General features: G+C 43.9%; 1 protein-coding gene across 1 annotated transcript in view; it reads left to right on the forward strand.

Annotated features, from left to right (window-relative positions):
* The window catches only part of LOC119426444 (polycystic kidney disease 1 like 1), a 33,731-nt gene extending 16,495 nt beyond the window's left edge, over nt 1–17,236 (forward strand). The window contains 27 exon segments of the mRNA XM_037694006.1: nt 1,243–1,299; nt 1,384–1,725; nt 1,798–2,046; nt 2,117–2,227; nt 2,347–2,498; nt 2,596–2,696; nt 3,402–3,594; nt 3,688–3,771; nt 4,581–4,788; nt 5,270–5,376; nt 7,031–7,130; nt 7,208–7,327; nt 7,399–7,572; nt 7,655–7,835; nt 8,672–8,754; nt 8,859–9,184; nt 9,280–9,364; nt 9,439–9,615; nt 9,690–9,808; nt 9,879–9,989; nt 12,267–12,557; nt 12,559–12,682; nt 12,914–13,054; nt 15,143–15,277; nt 15,474–15,647; nt 16,832–16,993; nt 17,225–17,236. Coding sequence (XP_037549934.1) covers nt 1,243–1,299; nt 1,384–1,725; nt 1,798–2,046; nt 2,117–2,227; nt 2,347–2,498; nt 2,596–2,696; nt 3,402–3,594; nt 3,688–3,771; nt 4,581–4,788; nt 5,270–5,376; nt 7,031–7,130; nt 7,208–7,327; nt 7,399–7,572; nt 7,655–7,835; nt 8,672–8,754; nt 8,859–9,184; nt 9,280–9,364; nt 9,439–9,615; nt 9,690–9,808; nt 9,879–9,989; nt 12,267–12,557; nt 12,559–12,682; nt 12,914–13,054; nt 15,143–15,277; nt 15,474–15,647; nt 16,832–16,993; nt 17,225–17,236 — 4,119 coding nt within the window.
* Nucleotides 17,237–17,617: the final 381 nt, after the last annotated feature.

A 17,617-nucleotide genomic window follows, 5' to 3' on the forward strand; every position in this document is an offset into this window, starting at 1 on the left:
CACACACCTGCAGAGAGCTACATACACTCACCTGCAGAGAGCTCCACACACCTGCAGAGAGCTACACACACACCTGCAGAGAACTACACACTCCTTCAAAGAGCTACACACACCTGCAGAGAGCTACACACACACGCACACACCTGCAGAGAGCTGCACACACATGCAGAGAGCTACACTCACCTGCCGAGAGCTACACTCACCTGCTGAGAGCTACACACACATGCAGAGAGCTACACACACCTGCAGAGAGCTACACACACCTGCAGAGAGCTAAACACACATGCAGAGAGCTACACACACCTGCAGAGAGCTACACACACCTGCAGAGCGCTACACACACATGCAGAGAGCTACACTCACCTGCAGAGAGCTACACACACCTGCAGAGAGCTACACACACCTGCAGAGAGCTGCACACACTCACCTGCAGAGAGCTGCACACACATGCAGAGAGCTACACTCACCTGCAGAGAGCTACACACACCTGCAGAGAGCTACACACACCTGCAGAGAGCTACACACACTCACCTGCAGAGAGCTGCACACACATGCAGAGAGCTACACACACACACACCTGCAGAGAGCTACACACACCTGCAGAGAGATACACACACATGCAGAGAGCTACACACACCTGCAGAGAGCTACACACACACCTGCAGAGAGCTACACACACACCTGCAGAGAGCTGCACACACCTGCAGAGAGCTGCACACACCTGCAGAGAGCTACACACACCTGCAGAGAGCTGCACACACCTGCAGAGAGCTGCACACACCTGCAAAGAGCTACACACACCTGCAGAAACCTACACACACCTGCAGAGAGCTGCACACACCTGCAGAAAGCTGCACACACCTGCAGAGAGCTACACACAGCTGCAGAGAGCTACACACACCTGCAGAGAGCTACACACACCTGCAGAAACCTACACACACCTGCAGAGAGCTACGCACTCACATGCAGAGAGCTACACACACACCTGCAGAGAGCTGCACACACCTGCAGAGAGCTACACACACACCTGCAGAGAGCTGCACACACCTGCAGAAACCTACACACACCTGCAGAGAGCTGCACACACACATGCAGAGAGCTACACACACACATGCAGAGAGCTACACACACCTGCAGAGAGCTACACACACCTGCAGAGAGCTGCACACACACATGCAGAGAGCTGCAGAGCCACGCTTCAGCAGGTTTTACAGAATTATTTCTCGTGTAAATGAATTGTAGGCGTCAGCGGAAGACAACGTCTGCATCCTGAATGATCTTCTGCATGTTACGAATCAGGTGAGAGGTTTTTATTGATGCTGTTTTTGGACAAAGAAACTGATGAGGGGAAATTTGTTTCTCACGCCTCTTTAACCCTTCTAGGTGTCACTGATGAGTGTGAGGCGGGTGACGTCTCATGTTCGGGCCGTCTCAGAGCAGTTTTCTGAGTTCACTGCGGCTGATCACAACCACAGAAAGCTCAACAGTCTGATCAACCTGCTTTCATCCAGCCTGCAGGTGGTCTCCAGCTGTGGTTGCACACCGGAAACACTCAACGGTGACTTTGCACAAGAGCTGGAGTCAGAATCACCCACTGACCACGACCACATGAAGCACCCAGAAAACACTGCTGGATGTTTAACAGACTCATCCTCTGAACTTCCAGTGAAACAAATGCTTCATCTGATAGATGACGTTTTACAGACGGCTTCAGACTTGATGCTGGTGAGAGGAAACACAGCTTTTGTCTAACATAGTTGGACTTCACTGGACTGACATTCATGTGGTTGTTTTTAGAGGCACATCTTGTTCCAGGAGACCAAGGAGCACAGAGTTAGTGCAGGTCTCATCCAGCTGCACGCTGCTTCCCTAAACCAAACCTCCACAACCATCAGCAGCAACTCAACCACCATCCACTTCCCCGAGTCTCTGATCCAGACTGTGCTTTTTCACCTCAGAAGACCCAGAGGACCAGAGCCCTGCGTCCTCAGAGTGCTCACTGAGCTTTACCGGAGCCCTTACTGCTGGTCTTCATCACCTGCCCAGGTGAGACCAGCAGAAAGTGAAACTATTTACAGCCACATGTGTTCTTACTGCCTCTTTCTTTGTTCAGCAGATGGGACCAGTGGTTGATTTTAGTCTGTACAAATGCAGCACAAGGAGGAGAATCCATGTTGGCTCCTTCCCTCAGCCAATCAGCTTTGAGCTTCACCCTCCACAAAGAAACGTATGTTGCCTCTGGTTTAAGTAAAGGTGCCACATTGACTTCTTCTGCTTTTCTTCTAAAGCAAATGTTTTGAAGGTTTTATTGAGACAATAGTTCTAGTTGTCACGTTTCTGCTGCAGGTGAGCTCTGGGAGTGAGTACGTCCTCCTGCGCAGCCGGATCAACTACCACAACATCAGCATCAGCCAGGAGCTCCTGCATCATGCCGTCCAGGTGACAGTGGTGTTCACACTGCCGCCCGGCAAAACCTTTCCCATCATGCTTCTCTTCAGGTGTTGATTTTTAGCCGTCACGAGTTAACACTCATGTTTAATGTGAACAAGTTCTGACAAAACGTAAGACCCAACATGTGACTCACTGCTGTGTCAGGATGTCCGAGAGGCCGACTCCCAGCATGCACCACCTGCAGAGGATTCACAGGTGGGACAGCAACACCGTGCGCATCACTCTGCCACCATCCTGCATCAACGGTAAGAAATCTCTTGTTTTATCTCTCACATCCAACTTCAAGCAACGGAAAATTACATCAACTAAATATGCTATAAGTGTACATTGTATTTTCTTGATCAAAAGGTAAAGATTACTATAAAAATAATAATTGTAAACAATTTATATTCATGTATAACCTCCAGTCATGAAGTGCTCTATAACAGACCAACAAGCTCACCCTTTTCCACAGGAGCGTCACATTCTTTAATTAACTAAACTGAGGTACAAACTTCAGTCAAGACAGCCTCCACACCTTTGTCCACTCAGTCAGCAGCTTTACCTGCAGCTGTAAACATTAATATTCAACAGTATTGCTACAGCTTCATATGAAAAGCAAAAGTTTAATATATTTGTCTCTGTCAACGTTTTTTCTTTGACTCATCATTTCTCTATCTGTGGGTTTTGACTGTGGAAAGTCTTTATGAACATCTCTAAGCTGTTTCTATCACACATGCACAGAGATAAAGAGAGGAGACAGGGAAAAACAGCTAAATGACAGCAGACACTTATGCACGTGGCTGAAGAGGAATAATGTACTTTTCCTCTTTATAACTCAACCGTGACACTTTTGAGCTGCGTGCTCTTCCAGACAGCTCCCTTCTTACAATCGCAACTGGTCTTAAATGTTTTGACATTTTAAGTCTGAAAAACTGCAACGATTTTGCCAAAACGTCACAAACTTCCAGCTGCAGGCATCTGCCACTTAGCCCTGCTTGACGCTAACTTTGGGAGCGTGTCCGAGAGGAGGCGCAGGAGTGAACAGATAAGCTACAGTCTCTCGGTGGACAGCAGTCTGTGTTTGTCCTGGGACGATCAGCAGGAGGCCTGGACGCACCACGGCTGCAGGACGCAACATCTGGACACAGCAGTGAACTGCAGGTACGGCTGTAAAGGTGTGAAGACACGAGAGCAGATGTTCACACTGCACACGAGCTTGTGATTTACACTTTTCTATGTGTCGTCTGAATCCAGCTGCTACCAGCTGAGGCCACTGACTGTGCTGCAGCAGCAGATTGAGAGCAGCCATGACACCGCTGATCTGGATCAGTTCCTGAGGTAACCTGGTCTATTTGTTCCTCCTGTTTACATTCAACCTATATTTCTACAGGTTAGTCTCATTGAGTCACCAGGACTCATTTTCAAGAGACCTGTTTTAAACAAACAAAAATTTTCCTAGGCGTTTTGCAGCATTCAGAGTTAAACAAGATCTATTTCTGAAAAAGAAACCAAATTTTAATTTCTATTTCTTTACCAAGTTTTCAACATGGGGCTTAAAAGAGAGATGCAAATCGACCAAGATCCCCAAATATAAAAAAATCGACAAACTCAATAGGGACACCATTTGTAGATATGACAAGAGGAAGGACTGCTGGGACCGACTTCCTGTTTGAAAACAACATCCCTTTGGTTTTATCAGCATTTAGCACCAGTTTGAGATGAAGTAAATCTGACTGGATGATGTCGAATGCAGACTGTAGAAGCTGGAAAACCTTAGCAACTGTTTTAGCTCGACAATAAACAACTGTATCGTCAGCATAGAAATGCAAGGATGCATCAGGATGGAATGATCTGACCTACATTAGCTATGTAGATTGTAAAGAGGGTGGGTCCTAAGACTGAGCCTTGTGGTACACCATTATTGACAGTTAAATAACTGAAAGAAGTACCATTATGTTGAACACATTGCCTCCAATCTGAGAGATAAACCAATCGGTAGTGAAACCAGATTGATGGGAAGATAAGGAATGATTAGTATAAAAGATTGTTTGGTCATCGCTTTAAAAAAAGCTTGGGTGGGTGTGTGGGGAGGGGTTATTTTAAGAATCTGAATAAAAACATGTATGCTTGTGTTGTTACTCCCGCAGCGTCTCTAGTGATCTGACGGTGTTCAGTTTACTGGTGCTGGTCCTCATCCTGTTCATCCCAGTGCTCAGGTGGTGTCAGAGAGCTGATGTGGTCTCTGAGGAGAACCAAAGAGCCCACTACCTTTCTGACAACAATCCTGAGGACTTGTGTTTTTATGCTGTTTGCATCCACACTGGTCTCTGCTCTGCAGCGTGTATGACGGCCAAAGTAAGCCTGTTTATGTTCTTTTGAATAAAAGTTTATGCCTTTTATTGAAATGGCATAAACTGCAAAAAACGGTTGCACTGGTCACAGTCGCAACTTTTATGTTCCTTTTAATAATTTTCCATTACTGTTGAACCCCCAAAAGACCAAAATCAAATGTTTAAACTAAGAAATTATGCAATTTAAAGCTAAATATCTATTTTTGAATATTTATACATCGTGTGTTAAATAATTTGGATCAGGACCATGTTTGCTCCTGTGAAGCCTCCACTCTTCTTTAACAACAGTCTGCAAATATTTAAGACCTGAGAAAAACAAGTGATCAAGTTTTTTTTGAGAGGAATTTGATTTTTTGTTATTTTTGAATAATATGCAGTTATAAATGATTTGTAGTTTACCATAAATGCATCAAATGTGATTTTAGTCAGAAAATTCATTAAATAGAATTCATGTTCTGATTTTTGAATCTGTATGTGTTTTCCAGGTTTACATAGTGCTGTGTGGTGAACATGGAGTCTCTCAGACCAAGGAACTACAAGTCCCAGGATGCACAGTGTTCAGGAGGAACTCTCAAGACACTTTTATACTGAGGTAAAAATTAACACAATCTCCATGTCACTGTCAGAAAATTATTCTTCTAGTTCTCGTTGTCGGTTATCAGTCCTGATGTTTTAAACGAGTGTCGTTTTTGCAGTTTGAACGTGTTTTTCATGCTTTTACAGATTGTGCACGACTGACGGCTCCGTTTAATTTAATGATGAGGATCTTTAGCCTTTTTGACACAGTTTCACCATATCTGTTTTAATTAATGGAGAACAAAAAAACACCTATTACAAAAGAAAGAACGAAAACAGGGCTACTAGTCCCACTAGACCAAAACACTAGAAAAAACATACAAAAAGTTAAAAATTACCTGAGGTGGCTAGTGCCACCAACAGCAGGCCACAACTCCAGGACAAAGGCGAAAAGAAATAAACTAGGGCCCTGGAAAAACAAGGGCAGTCAAGAAAAAAGGTCCAAAATGTGGGAGCATGAGATGAGCAAAAAAAAAGAACAACTGAGGGCGTCTGGAGAGATTCAAAAACTGTGTGTCTCAGAGAGGGCCAAAAAGCAGAGTGAGCCTAAGAGAGAGAAAGGGGACTAATGCTCCCTGAAACCTGCCTCTTAAGTAGGAGTGGCTGAAAAAGCCACAGCCCAGAACAATTAAAGGCTGATTAGCCAACCCAGAACCCAAGACATGACCAAAGGGTCAACAATAAGGCCAACGTGCCTGGCACATAACAAAAATCAAAAATCTAAATCTTCTTCTTCTAGTTCTTCTTCTTTCTTGTTCTTGTTCTTTCTTCTTCTTTCTTATTGTTGTTCTTGTTCTTTCTTTCTTCTTCTAGTTTTTCTTCTTGTTCTTGTTCCTATATTATTGGCTATTAAAGAAGATGGCGGCAGCAGTTTTGGCCATGGCAGAACTGCAGACCATGTGTGAAGGTTTGGTTCGTGCTTCGAGCGCTCAAACTCAGCTGATTTTCGAGCTCAACCATAACATGGAAGTGATTCGTGAGAATCGCAGGCCACCTGCAGCTTCTGGGACTCGCCAGAATGTTGAGAACGACCTTGGAGGGAGCTCATAAGCACGGACCAGTGGAATGTCCTCAAGTCTGGCCATTTTGGATCGAGAGTACCAGCAGAACTCAAGGCTTGACGAGAAATATCAGTCTGCCTGAAAAAGATCAGCAATTGTGGCTTAACTGAATCTGACGCCCCCGTTCGGCCTCGAAGCAGGCTGACTTATCAAATGTCTCCTGGTATATGTGTTAAGAAGGCTCTGCTCTACGCAGCGCACCCCCCCGAGAACTTCTATGAATGCTTATCAGAGTTGTACCGGCTGACACCAACATCTTGTCAGGACTATGGCGCTATCTGGAAGTGTTTCCTGGTCAAATCTCACCGTCTTGTCGTGAAATTCATACGTAATGTGTTTTAAATGTGCTGCTGGTAGAGTTTTTGTGACGTCTTAAATTGTGTCCTGATAAGGACAAGGTGTCAAGAGATCCTTTTGTAACATCACTATGGCCTTTCCCCTATTCTATCTAAAAGAATAAGGGGCCACGCTCTCAGGAGCAGCAGCAACGTGCACTCCACTCCGCCCATTTTTAGGACGACTGTACAAACATAATCTCACTGTACTTCGGTGCAATGATAATAAATCTTTTTCTGATTCTTCTTCTTGTTTTTTGTGTCTGGTCTCCAGTGCAGCAGAGAGTCTGGGTCCAGTGTGGGGGGTTCACATCTGGCATGACAACTCTGGACCTTCTCCTGACTGGTACATAAAACAAGTCATGGTAACTGAGGTGAATCACATTTATTTTATTCCGTTTCTACTTTACAGCTAGACTTGGCTGGACTGTTGAGACTGTTTTTAATCCAGGTGAGCAGCGGGCAGGTGGGCCGCTCATGGCTGTTTGTCAGTGAGAGCTGGCTGGCTGTGAACAGAGATGACGGCCGAGTTGAGAGGATGCTGCGTGTTCGTGGACTCGGCTTCGCTCGGGTACCACGATCAGACACACAGGACGTGTTGCATGTGTATTATTTGGTGCGATGCTGAGTTTTTTGTTGCAGATGCTGTTGCTCAGGTTTTCGGACTACTTGGCTGACTCCCACATGTGGATCTCTGTGTTCAGCTGCCGCTGGCCCAACTCATTCACACACGCTCAGAGACTCGGTGTGTGTGTGTTGCTGCTTTCGGGCTACGCAGCCGTCAATGCATTCATTGTAGCACAAACAGATGATCGGGTGGGTGAACAGAACTGAGGAACTAAAGTTCTCATGAAGAAGGGTGCTCACCGAGGTGTCCTTCTGTTGTCTTTGATCGCAGCTCGAGTCAGGCGTTGTCGGTGTCTCGGTTGTTTCTGTTACATCAGGACTGCTGAGCGTGGTGGTTGTGTTACCTGCAGCAACATTAGCGTCCTTCCTGTTTCGATTCTGTGCGACCAAACCGACAGGATCTGGAGTCCAACATGCAACTTTCAGAACGACTGCCAAGAAGGATCCAGAGGGTCGGGTTTGATTTGACTCCTTCAAGAGGAGCTCTGTGAAAAAGTTACAACCAGTTAATATCTTACCTGTGGTAGATAACTTTTTGAAGATGAAGAAATAGTTTAATTCTGACTGATTTGAAGAGCTAATGGCTCGTCTGAGTGGAACCAAGACCAAAGTGGATTCTTACCATCAAATTCCTGCCTCAAATATTTTACAGCTGTACCTGTGAATGCCGTTTTATATACTTTTACATTGCTGTTGGCTTGGCAATAAATGTTTATTCTGGCAGAAATAAGATATTTATCCCTAAAGTGATCCAGGCTGCACCAGAAGTGCTACAGCTAGCTGCTGCTTCTGTTATTTACAGATAAGCATAGAGTTCAATATAAATTGTCACAAACTGTGAAACAAAAACTAATTTAAAACTATGCTGTACACAAAATACAGCCTGTACAAGACAGTATTTTTGTTTGTCATGGCTACATTTCTGGAAACTCGGCACATTTTTTTTAGAAATGTCTCTATCAACACAGAAACACACCAAAAAATAAAAATAAAAGGACATAAAACTGTAGTAACCATGCCAAGCTGCCATGAACATATACCATAAACAGGAAACAAGGTCCAGAGCATGAACATAAATCTTTTTTTTTCCTCCAAATTGAGGTAATTCAAATATCTATCTCCAACAGGTAAGATATTATTTATTAATAACATAACACAGAACTCTAGTTCAAAAATATCTAAACTGTTAGTTTAAAGATATTTAAACATTAAATATCCACTTCCTTCAAATTTTGTATTCTGTTCTACATCACCTCTTAATTAGACTGTCTCCTTCGTGTCTTTTCAGTTCGGGACATGGACTTGGACGCCCATCTGTCCCAGAGCAGCAGTCGTACATGGACACAGGAAGCCTGGAGGTTAAAACACCAGGTTGCACCTTTAAAAATCTATTTTTTCCTCTTCCCTTCTCTTTCACTGGGTTTTCATTCTTACAGCATAAAACCCCATCTGAGCTTTTTCTTTTGACATTGCAGGACACAAACGTCCTGTCGGTGTCCGCGATTCCAGAAAATAAAGGCACAAATGAAGAGTCAACAATCCAAGGAAGGTTGGGATTTGGGAGCAGCGTCGGACCACCGCTGCAAGGGTCGTCTCTGACTTCTATGGGGAGTTACTATGAGGGAAGAGAGGACAAGCTTTTAACTGAGAGCGACAGACTTGGAATCCAGAAAACTACAAGGAATGAAGGCCAAACCTTTCAAAATAAGAGCAGATTTGGTTTAACATCCTCGGGCTGTCTGTTCCTGGTCTGGGCTCTGTCTCTGCTGTGTTTGGCGCTCTCTGCTGTGCTGGGAATCAGGTATTTTCTGTATAGTTTCCTAAAACGTGAGTTTGTAAAGAACATTTTATGTGTCCTTCTTATATTTTGTGCCAACGTGTGTGTTTGTGTGTCAGATTCAGTAGCAGCCAGGTTTTTCTCTGGATCCAGTCCCTCTTTGTCTCTCTGATCTCCTGCATCTTCTTCATCCAGCCAGCTTTGGTAATAAAGAGCAGTTTGACAAATAGATGCATATTAACTAAATGGTGCTAATCTCTAATCCCGTTCTTTTCCAGATCCTCGCGGCGGCAGTGATCGTCTCTGTTTGGAACAAGAGAGCACCGAACTCTCTTTCTTCTTTCAGCTTGAAGACGCTTCAGGAGGAGATTTTTAATTCATGGGGCTCCGATCAGCCCAAAGAGCAGATCAGGCCGTCTGGTTTCCCCGATAAAACAAGTTCACGCTTCAAAAAGGTGATAATGAGACTCTGCTTGGCTACGGAAGAGTTTTAATTTCCTGCTAACGGTCGCTTGTTTCTGATTCTCAGCTGCTTGTGGCTCGTCAGAGAGTCCGATACCTCCGTCTCATGCGCCCGCCGACTCCATCAGAGCTGAGGAAAAGTCGTGGGAAGAGGCGACGAGCGGCTCTTGTCCATCAAACACTGAGGTTTGTCTTTGTGTGTCGGTGTAAACGTGAACACGTTCGCAGCAGGACTTAATTTCTTCTTGTCTTACAGAGATTTGTGTCTGTGTGCCGCCTCGCTCCTCCTCATGACGTGTGTGACGTATTACAGCTCATGTGATGAACATGCTCATGTCAACAGAGCCGTCAACAGACACTTTATGAGGTAACGCCGGTACCTCTATCAGTCAGTGTCACCCATCCACCAGGAAAAATGGTTTTATTTTATTAAAGAATAAATTAAGGAACCTGGACTTGACCCTTCGACCTGCTCAAATTTCAGACCAATCTCGAAACTTCCCTTCCTGTCCAAAATCCTGGAGAAAATAGTTTTTATTCAATTAAATGAGTTTTTGAATGAGAACAGATTTTTCCAGTCTGGTTTTAAACAACTCCACAGCACTGAAACAGCGTTAGTGAGGGTTTGTAACAATATTATGATCTCAAATGATTCTGGTCAATTTGTGGTACTTGTGCTCCTGGACCTTACTGCTGCTTTTGATCCTGTTGACCACAGTATCCTTATATCACGGCTGGAACAGTGGGTTGGGATCACAGGTGCTGCATTAGAATGGTTCCACTCTGTGTCAAGGTTGGTAACAATGTATCCGCCTCATTACCTCTTTCGTGTGGGGTCCCACAGGGTTTGATTCTTGGACCCCTTCTGTTCTCACTTTATTTGTTCCCACTGGGGTCCATCCTGAGGAAACATGTTCTTTCATTCCATTGTTATGCTGATGACTGCCAGATCTACCTGCCTGTGAAACCAGCAAGTGTTTGCTCCATTCATTCTCTGTTAAAATGTCTGGATGACATTAAGGCCTGGATGGCTTCAAATTTCTTAAGTTTTAACAATGAGAAGACTGACGTCATTGTCTTTAGCCCTAGCTCACCTGCCACCACTGATCCTGTCAACCTGGACTCTCTTCAGCCATATCTGAAGCAGTCTGGTAAAAATCTCGGGATGGTTTTAGACTCTGACTTCAAGTTTAACAAACAAATCAACTCTGTTCTGCAGAAAAGCTTCTTCCAACTCAGACAGGTAGCTAAGCTCAAGCCAGTATTGTCCAGACCCGACCTTGAGAAACTAGTCCACGTCTTTGTCACGACCCGATTGGACTATTGCAACGCACTGTATGCTAGGGTCAGCCAGGCCTCCATCTCACCTCTTCAGCTCGTCCAGAATGCTGCTGCTCGGCTTTTAACCGGAACTCGTAGGTCTGAACATATTACTCCAGTTCTGTCCTCCCTTCACTGGCTCCCTGTTCGTACAAGGATAGTTTTTAAAATTCTTCTGTTGACCTTCAAATGCCTAAATGGCCTCGCACCCCTTCATCTCTCTGAGCTTCTGGAACCTTACGTTCCCTCTCGGGCCCTGAGATCATCCGATCAGCTGCTTTTGGCTGTTCCTAAAACAAGAAGCTCAGAGGAGATCGGGCTTTTTCAGTCATGGGCCCCAAACTGTGGAACAACCTGCCCCCCCAACATCAGGCAGGACACCTCCCTTCCTCACTTCAAATCCCTGCTAAACACATCTGTTCTCGCAGGCATTTCACACTGTGTGAGTTGATTTAGTGTTTTTCGTTCTGTGTTCCTTATGTTTTAAATGCTTTTTATTAATTCTTCAGTTTATCATTAGTGTGTGGTATTTATTTTTTTCATTAATTTTTACTCCCATTGATGTTGTTGTTAAGCACTTTGATAACAGTTTCTGTTTTAAATGTGCTCTATAAATAAAGTTGACTTGACTTTTCCACCAGGAACAATGGTTTTATGTCCATAAAAAAGCACGAGGACTGGTGGAAGTGGATACAATCAACTCTGCTGGATGTACTGGATCACGATGAATCAGAAAAAACCGAGGTGAGGAAAATAGTTTCAGCTTCTCTAAAGAGATCTGTCGTAGACTCTGACAGGAATTTACTTTTTATGTATCCAATTGTTTTATTTTTTTGACAAATAGTTTAAATTGGTATTGATATGTGGTATAATTTGTGTTGATCAGCCATCACACGTTGCGATTGGGGATCTTGTGATTCAAAAAACAGAGAGGAGCTGTACGTTTCAGAACCAGGTAGGTTAAATGTGCATAAAAAGTTATATTTCTTTAGATAGTTTGGTTTCAAAGATTTTTTCTGAGTGTGCCTAAAGAGGAAGGATGGGGACAATTTAGGCAAATAATGTAAAAATGCATGATTTTGGTTTGTGGAAGACACAAAGAACACCACACCGAAGGCCTAAAACTAAACTTTTATACTTTTATAATCTGAGCTCTCGCAGGTTTTCTTGCTGACACATCCCAGAACATGTAATCATGCCCATTCAGAGGAAGTTTCTGCAGTTGGTTTGGACCGCAAAAAGTGAGACGAAAACCCAAAAAAGATGAACAAGTTTCTTTTTTTTGTCTGTAACTCGCTGCTGAGGCTCAGCTTCTCCTCTGCAGGTCTGCGGCGGCGGAGCTGAGCCGCCTACAGTCCAGTGGCTGGGTGGGCAGACAGACGGTGGCTCTGAAGGTCCAGTTCACCTTGTACAGCCCTGCAGCGAACCTGTTCACCAGCGTGACCCTGCTCGCCGAGCAGAGCCACAGCGGCGTGCTGCGGCCCTCTGCCAAAGTCCAGTCAGTCCGGGTTGATCCCACCCCTGCTGGGTGGGACCCTGTGATGGTCTGCCAGGTGGAGGCTTCATTTGATCTGATCCAAGTCTCAGGTTTTATCAAACCTCTGAAGGATTTAATTATTTTCTCTTCCTCGCCAGCTGCTCTTCCTCCTCTTATCTCTTCTACAATTCTGCAACCACGTGTCCTCGGCTGCACAGCAAGGGCTGATGGGAAACTGGAGGACAGCCTCCGCCTGGCTGGACGTGAGTTTGAATACTGAAAGTGCTTCAACCTGCCTAAACATGAAGGGACACGTGTACACACTCGGACACACACCAACGCAAACAAGATCACAGTGGCCCCTTCGAAAGGTTGAAACAACCTGGCAGTGTTAAACCAACAGGCCTATCTTCAGTGAGACAACCTGAAACACGCCTGACTGCCTCTGCGGCAGGGCAGGGCCTCGCCTCTTCACGCTGTCTCTCTCTCCGCAGGTCAGCCTGCTGACGGTGACCCTCGTCTATTGCGGCTGTTGCGTTTATCGCTCCGTCGCGATGGGTGAAGTTGTGAATTTCCTGCAGGAACGCAGTAGTGGAGGGCGTGTTGACGTTAACGGCCTGTCCACCTGGGAACAAGTGAGAAACAGACAGAAGTGGAAGTAAAACTGATTCTGGCTGAGTGGTTCTTATTGGGTGCCTGCAGCACCTGTTATTATCCACCTGACAAAGTGTTTCTTAACTTTATATCTTAACCCTTGTGTCAACTTTAATGCAGCCCGAACCACAATATGTACCCCCACAAACGTTATATCAAAACAACCGGCTCGGCGCCGTGATGTGCCCCGTTACTTTTATTGGTGTTTTGAGTTACCATGGTGATGTAATTTGCGAACAAAGCCATTTTCCTCGTACGAAACTCCTGACAGAACACTCCTCACACTAACTGCTGCTGTGAGGTCACATGACTCAGAGTGCAGAGCGCCCCGAAGAAAACAGAAAGTCGCTGTTGGATTTGTTTGAAACTCACAGAAAGTAATCATCAGATCTATCGCTAGAACTGATTGAAGTGTGGAGAGATTTTGATTCAAGACGGCTGCCACAGCTACCTCAGCAAACACAAAATGAACTATAACTCAGTCATTCTTTGAGATATTGAGCTGAAAGTATGGTTGTAGCTGTAACTTGTTATACATTCCTAATGCAAATCAAATATCCAAGATGGCCGTCTTAGCTAAAAGACAAATAATAAGATAACTCGGCTGTTTTTAGAGCGATTCAGCTGCAATTTGGTGTGTTAGTACCTGAGAGCAAGGCCAATTAAATACTGAATTCAAATCTAAAAATTCAAGATGGCCACTTTAGCTAAATGAGATTTTGTATAGTGGTAGCAGGGAGCGAACCCCAACACACAGTACTGTCAAATCAACAATTTAAATTGGCAGCAGCCTGGCAGTCCCTGTCTCCCTGGATTATTGAGCATGCATCAGGACAAATACAACTGACAGAAATACAATCTTTATTGCAAAAAAGAAACATAATTTGCCAACCAGTTATATATTTTAGGGATTAGAGCAGGAATCTAACCTGCAACTGTGCCGTTTTGCAGCAGAAGGACCCTAATGATACAAGTTGTGCTGTCTGTGTGAACAGAGCCATTTAGCAGCCACCAAGAGACGTACTCGTTACTGTAAATGAACTGTGGACTTCCTGTCATTTCAGCACCACAGTTAGATCAACGTGACGAAAAGTTTCAGGGTTTAAAGTTCAGAGATCAGTTCTCCAAATCCATGATTTCTACAGCTTTAAGGCAAACTGCTGTAAATTCAACAAAATTAAATTTTGTCCATCCATCCATTTAGGAGGGGAGTGGTGGCACAGAGGCTAGAGAAGGTGTGCCTGTGATCAGAAGGTCGCTGGTTCAACTCCCTGGACCGACAACATCAAAATGTGCTATTTTTGTTGATTTTATCTTTGATTTTAGTTGATTTTATCTTTGATTTTAGTTGCACTCTGTAGCACTTTGAGATTTTTGTTAATGAAAAGTGTGTTACAAATTAAATTCATTATTATTATTATTATTATTATTATTATTATTAAAATGTGGGTGGGAAAGGTGAAACAGCCACATCTGCCTCCACCCTCATTTGCCCCACTCTGTGCCCTTGAGCAAGGCCTTCAACCCCCACCATCTGCTCCCAAACTAGTCTCTCTTGAAAATGAGTCCTTGTGACTCAATGAAACTGGATAAATAAATAATAAATAAATAAAAATGAAGTTTACTACATCTTATCTGTGTTTGGGTTGTGGAGGGAACAGGTTTATCTGAAGGTTTATCTTTAAATAATGTATAAAAAGAGGCTTGCCTCCAATGAAAGCCTAGTCTTTTTCATAAATAAAGCTTTGTATAAAAAACAAAATAATAATATTAATCACAGATTGGTCTCATTGTTTATGTTGTAGCTATTTATCTCCAAGTTGTCCGTTTTATTTGACTTTTTCCCTATAAATTATAGGAAGAACTTAAATAAGTGCATTTTTCTAAACAAGAAAAAGTAATTCCTTATTTTGAACAATAGGTTATTAAATTTTAAGTGTAAATATGTTAATCTAAAAAAGGCAAGACTTTGTGGGTCTTTACAAACTTTAATGACTTGAAAAGATGATAAAAATGTCTTCGTAAAGCTAACGTCCCTGGTTTCATGTGTTCACGTGTGTTGTCTACAGTGCACACGTTCGCTGCGCGGCATCATCCTCTTCATCCTCACGGTGAAGACGATGAGCGTCCTCAGGGTGAACAGGACTTTAAGTTTCTCCGCAGCAGTCTTCACACACTCGCTCTCCAGCCTCCTGTCCTCTCCGGTAAACACAACATGCAGAGCTCTTCATATTCTTCTCCTCACTTCCAACACTTATTGTTTTGTGCATCTCTTGGTAGTTGTTTCATCACAGCGCTCTCTTAAAGACCGTTGTTGTTTCTTTGACCTATGGGAATGTCCACAGTAGCTGTGTGGGACATAATAAAACTGTCTTCAATCTGCTCCCTGTCCTTTGTTAGATCTCATGCCTGGTCCTGTTGGTGTCCAGTTTGGGGAATCTGCAGACTTTCCGCTCCCTTCAGTCTCTGATCTGGAACTACGGGGGTCTCCGAGCCTCCAGGGGTCTGTCGGGGCCAGGTTTATCTCCCTGGGGAGTGCTCATTCTGTCAGTCTCTGTGGTGTGGACTGTGATGGTATATAGTCCCTCATTTTTGTGACTGAGTAGAAACAATAAAATAAAACTTTGGATAACGGTTGTGCGTTACTCTCACAGGTGATTGGGGCGACCTCCTCGGCAATCAGAGCAGCCAAAAGACCTCGGAGCAGAAAGAAAGAGCTCACCACAACAGAAATGTTTTGTTACTTAAAAAAGAGGGTGTCCGAGTTGACCGGGCGGCACAGACAGACAGGGACCGACTGCCAACAGGAAGAAAAGGTGAAACGTTATTTCAGCCCTCTCTGTTCTCTTTCTGATGTTTAAACTAAATACCTGGAAAAAAAATAAAAAATAAACCAGCATTCCTTGAAGGAATGCACGTCACCCACCACTTTAAAAGTAATGTTTTAAACAAAGGTCTTGCATGATTTGTTGGCACTCAGAGCATATGTTGGGGAGGACTCTCAGCTACGACCACACAAAACTTTAGCTCAATAAATGCTAAATTAACAGAGTTGTAGTCCTGTTTGTGTTTGCTAAAAGTAACTAGCTGTGGCAGCAATCTATACTCGTACGGACTCCATCAGCTGTAGCTGTACATCAGACGAATACGTTCTGAGAGGTTCGTTAGGATCTGTGCAGCTTCTTGCCACGTGGATTAAGAGTTAAAAAAGTGTTAAATCGAGTAAAAGCAGGATTTTAAAGGAAGTGTTGTCTTATTAAAGGCTAATAATTGAATGTTTTTCTTATTCTTATTCTTATTTTATCAGCTGCGTTGAGCTGACCTTTCAGACGCCTGCAGAGACTGAGTTTATTAGTTTTGGCGGAATAATTAAAGCTGCGTCTTTATTTATTTGTTACGATGTGAGAAACCTTAAGTAAATGATCACAATCTGTAAACAATTCTGTATTTATTATAAGAGATGCATAAGTTGTAATGCGGTTTGGATGCTTTGTGCAAATCTTTCAGCACAAACTCCTCTTCTTCGAACAACAAGCAGTTTGTAATGTGAGCAGCTCCTTCCATGTAAATCAGCTGAAGCTCAGCCGATGGTCTGAAGGCGTTCCTGAAGCCTTTTGCATAAAACAAACTGAATTTGCCTGTTTGAGGTCGAAGCTCTGCACATTCTGCTCAAGGCATTTCTTGCAATGTATAAAAATATGTAAAGACGGCCTCAAGGTGGTTCTTAAACTCCAGATCTATTCCTTTTGTCTCTTCAGGCGTTTTTACTTGAGGAGCTGGAGATGTCCGTGGATGAGCTGCTGCTCAGACTCAGCGCTCTTTCCGACATCGCCCACCTCCCTCCGCTTCCCAGAAGCCCCTGCTGCAGAGAGAAGGACTTTCCTGCCACCTTCCCCACACCTCAGCCCTCCGACACACAGGTGAGGGAAACTTTATGTCGGACATTCAAACTAAAGGAAACTTCCAAAACCTCAAATCAACACTGAGAAAATGACCCTGTTAGGACTCGCTGAGGTCACAAACACTGAATAAATCCACGCAGGAGTCAGATCAGACGCCTGCAGCTTTCCTCTTCAGGTAAGCAGATTTAACCAGTATAACCAGCACTATTCATTATTTTGTTAACAAACGTGACTCTATGTTGCTGACAGGCCCCGCGCTGAACAGGAGGTCCAAAAAGTCCTGGATCAAAGAAGACAGAGGAGCTATAATCATCCAGAGGAAACTAAAGTGAGAAATAAAAACTTCCTCTGCTGTCCCACGTCAACATCAGACAAGGAGACTTGGGCAAAAGATGTTTTAGACCCTAAATCCAGCTGCTTGTTTAATAAAACTCATTCTGAGGTGGTGGTGGAGGTTCTGGTCCATAAGGAGCAAAACACCGAAGAGTCAGACGTGCTGCTTTAGGGTCCTAATCTGTGCACAGGTTTATAGATTAACATGGTGCTGAACTTTATTTGTTGTTTTAGTTTTAGTCAGAATACCAGGTCAACACGTGAAGGCAAAGTTGTACTTTCTTTTATTTCAAATCATATTTGCAATCA

The sequence above is a fragment of the Nematolebias whitei genome, chromosome 20 (assembly GCF_014905685.2).
Source record: "Nematolebias whitei isolate Nwh7 chromosome 20, NemWhi1, whole genome shotgun sequence".
In the NCBI taxonomy this organism is placed as follows: domain Eukaryota; kingdom Metazoa; phylum Chordata; class Actinopteri; order Cyprinodontiformes; family Rivulidae; genus Nematolebias; species Nematolebias whitei.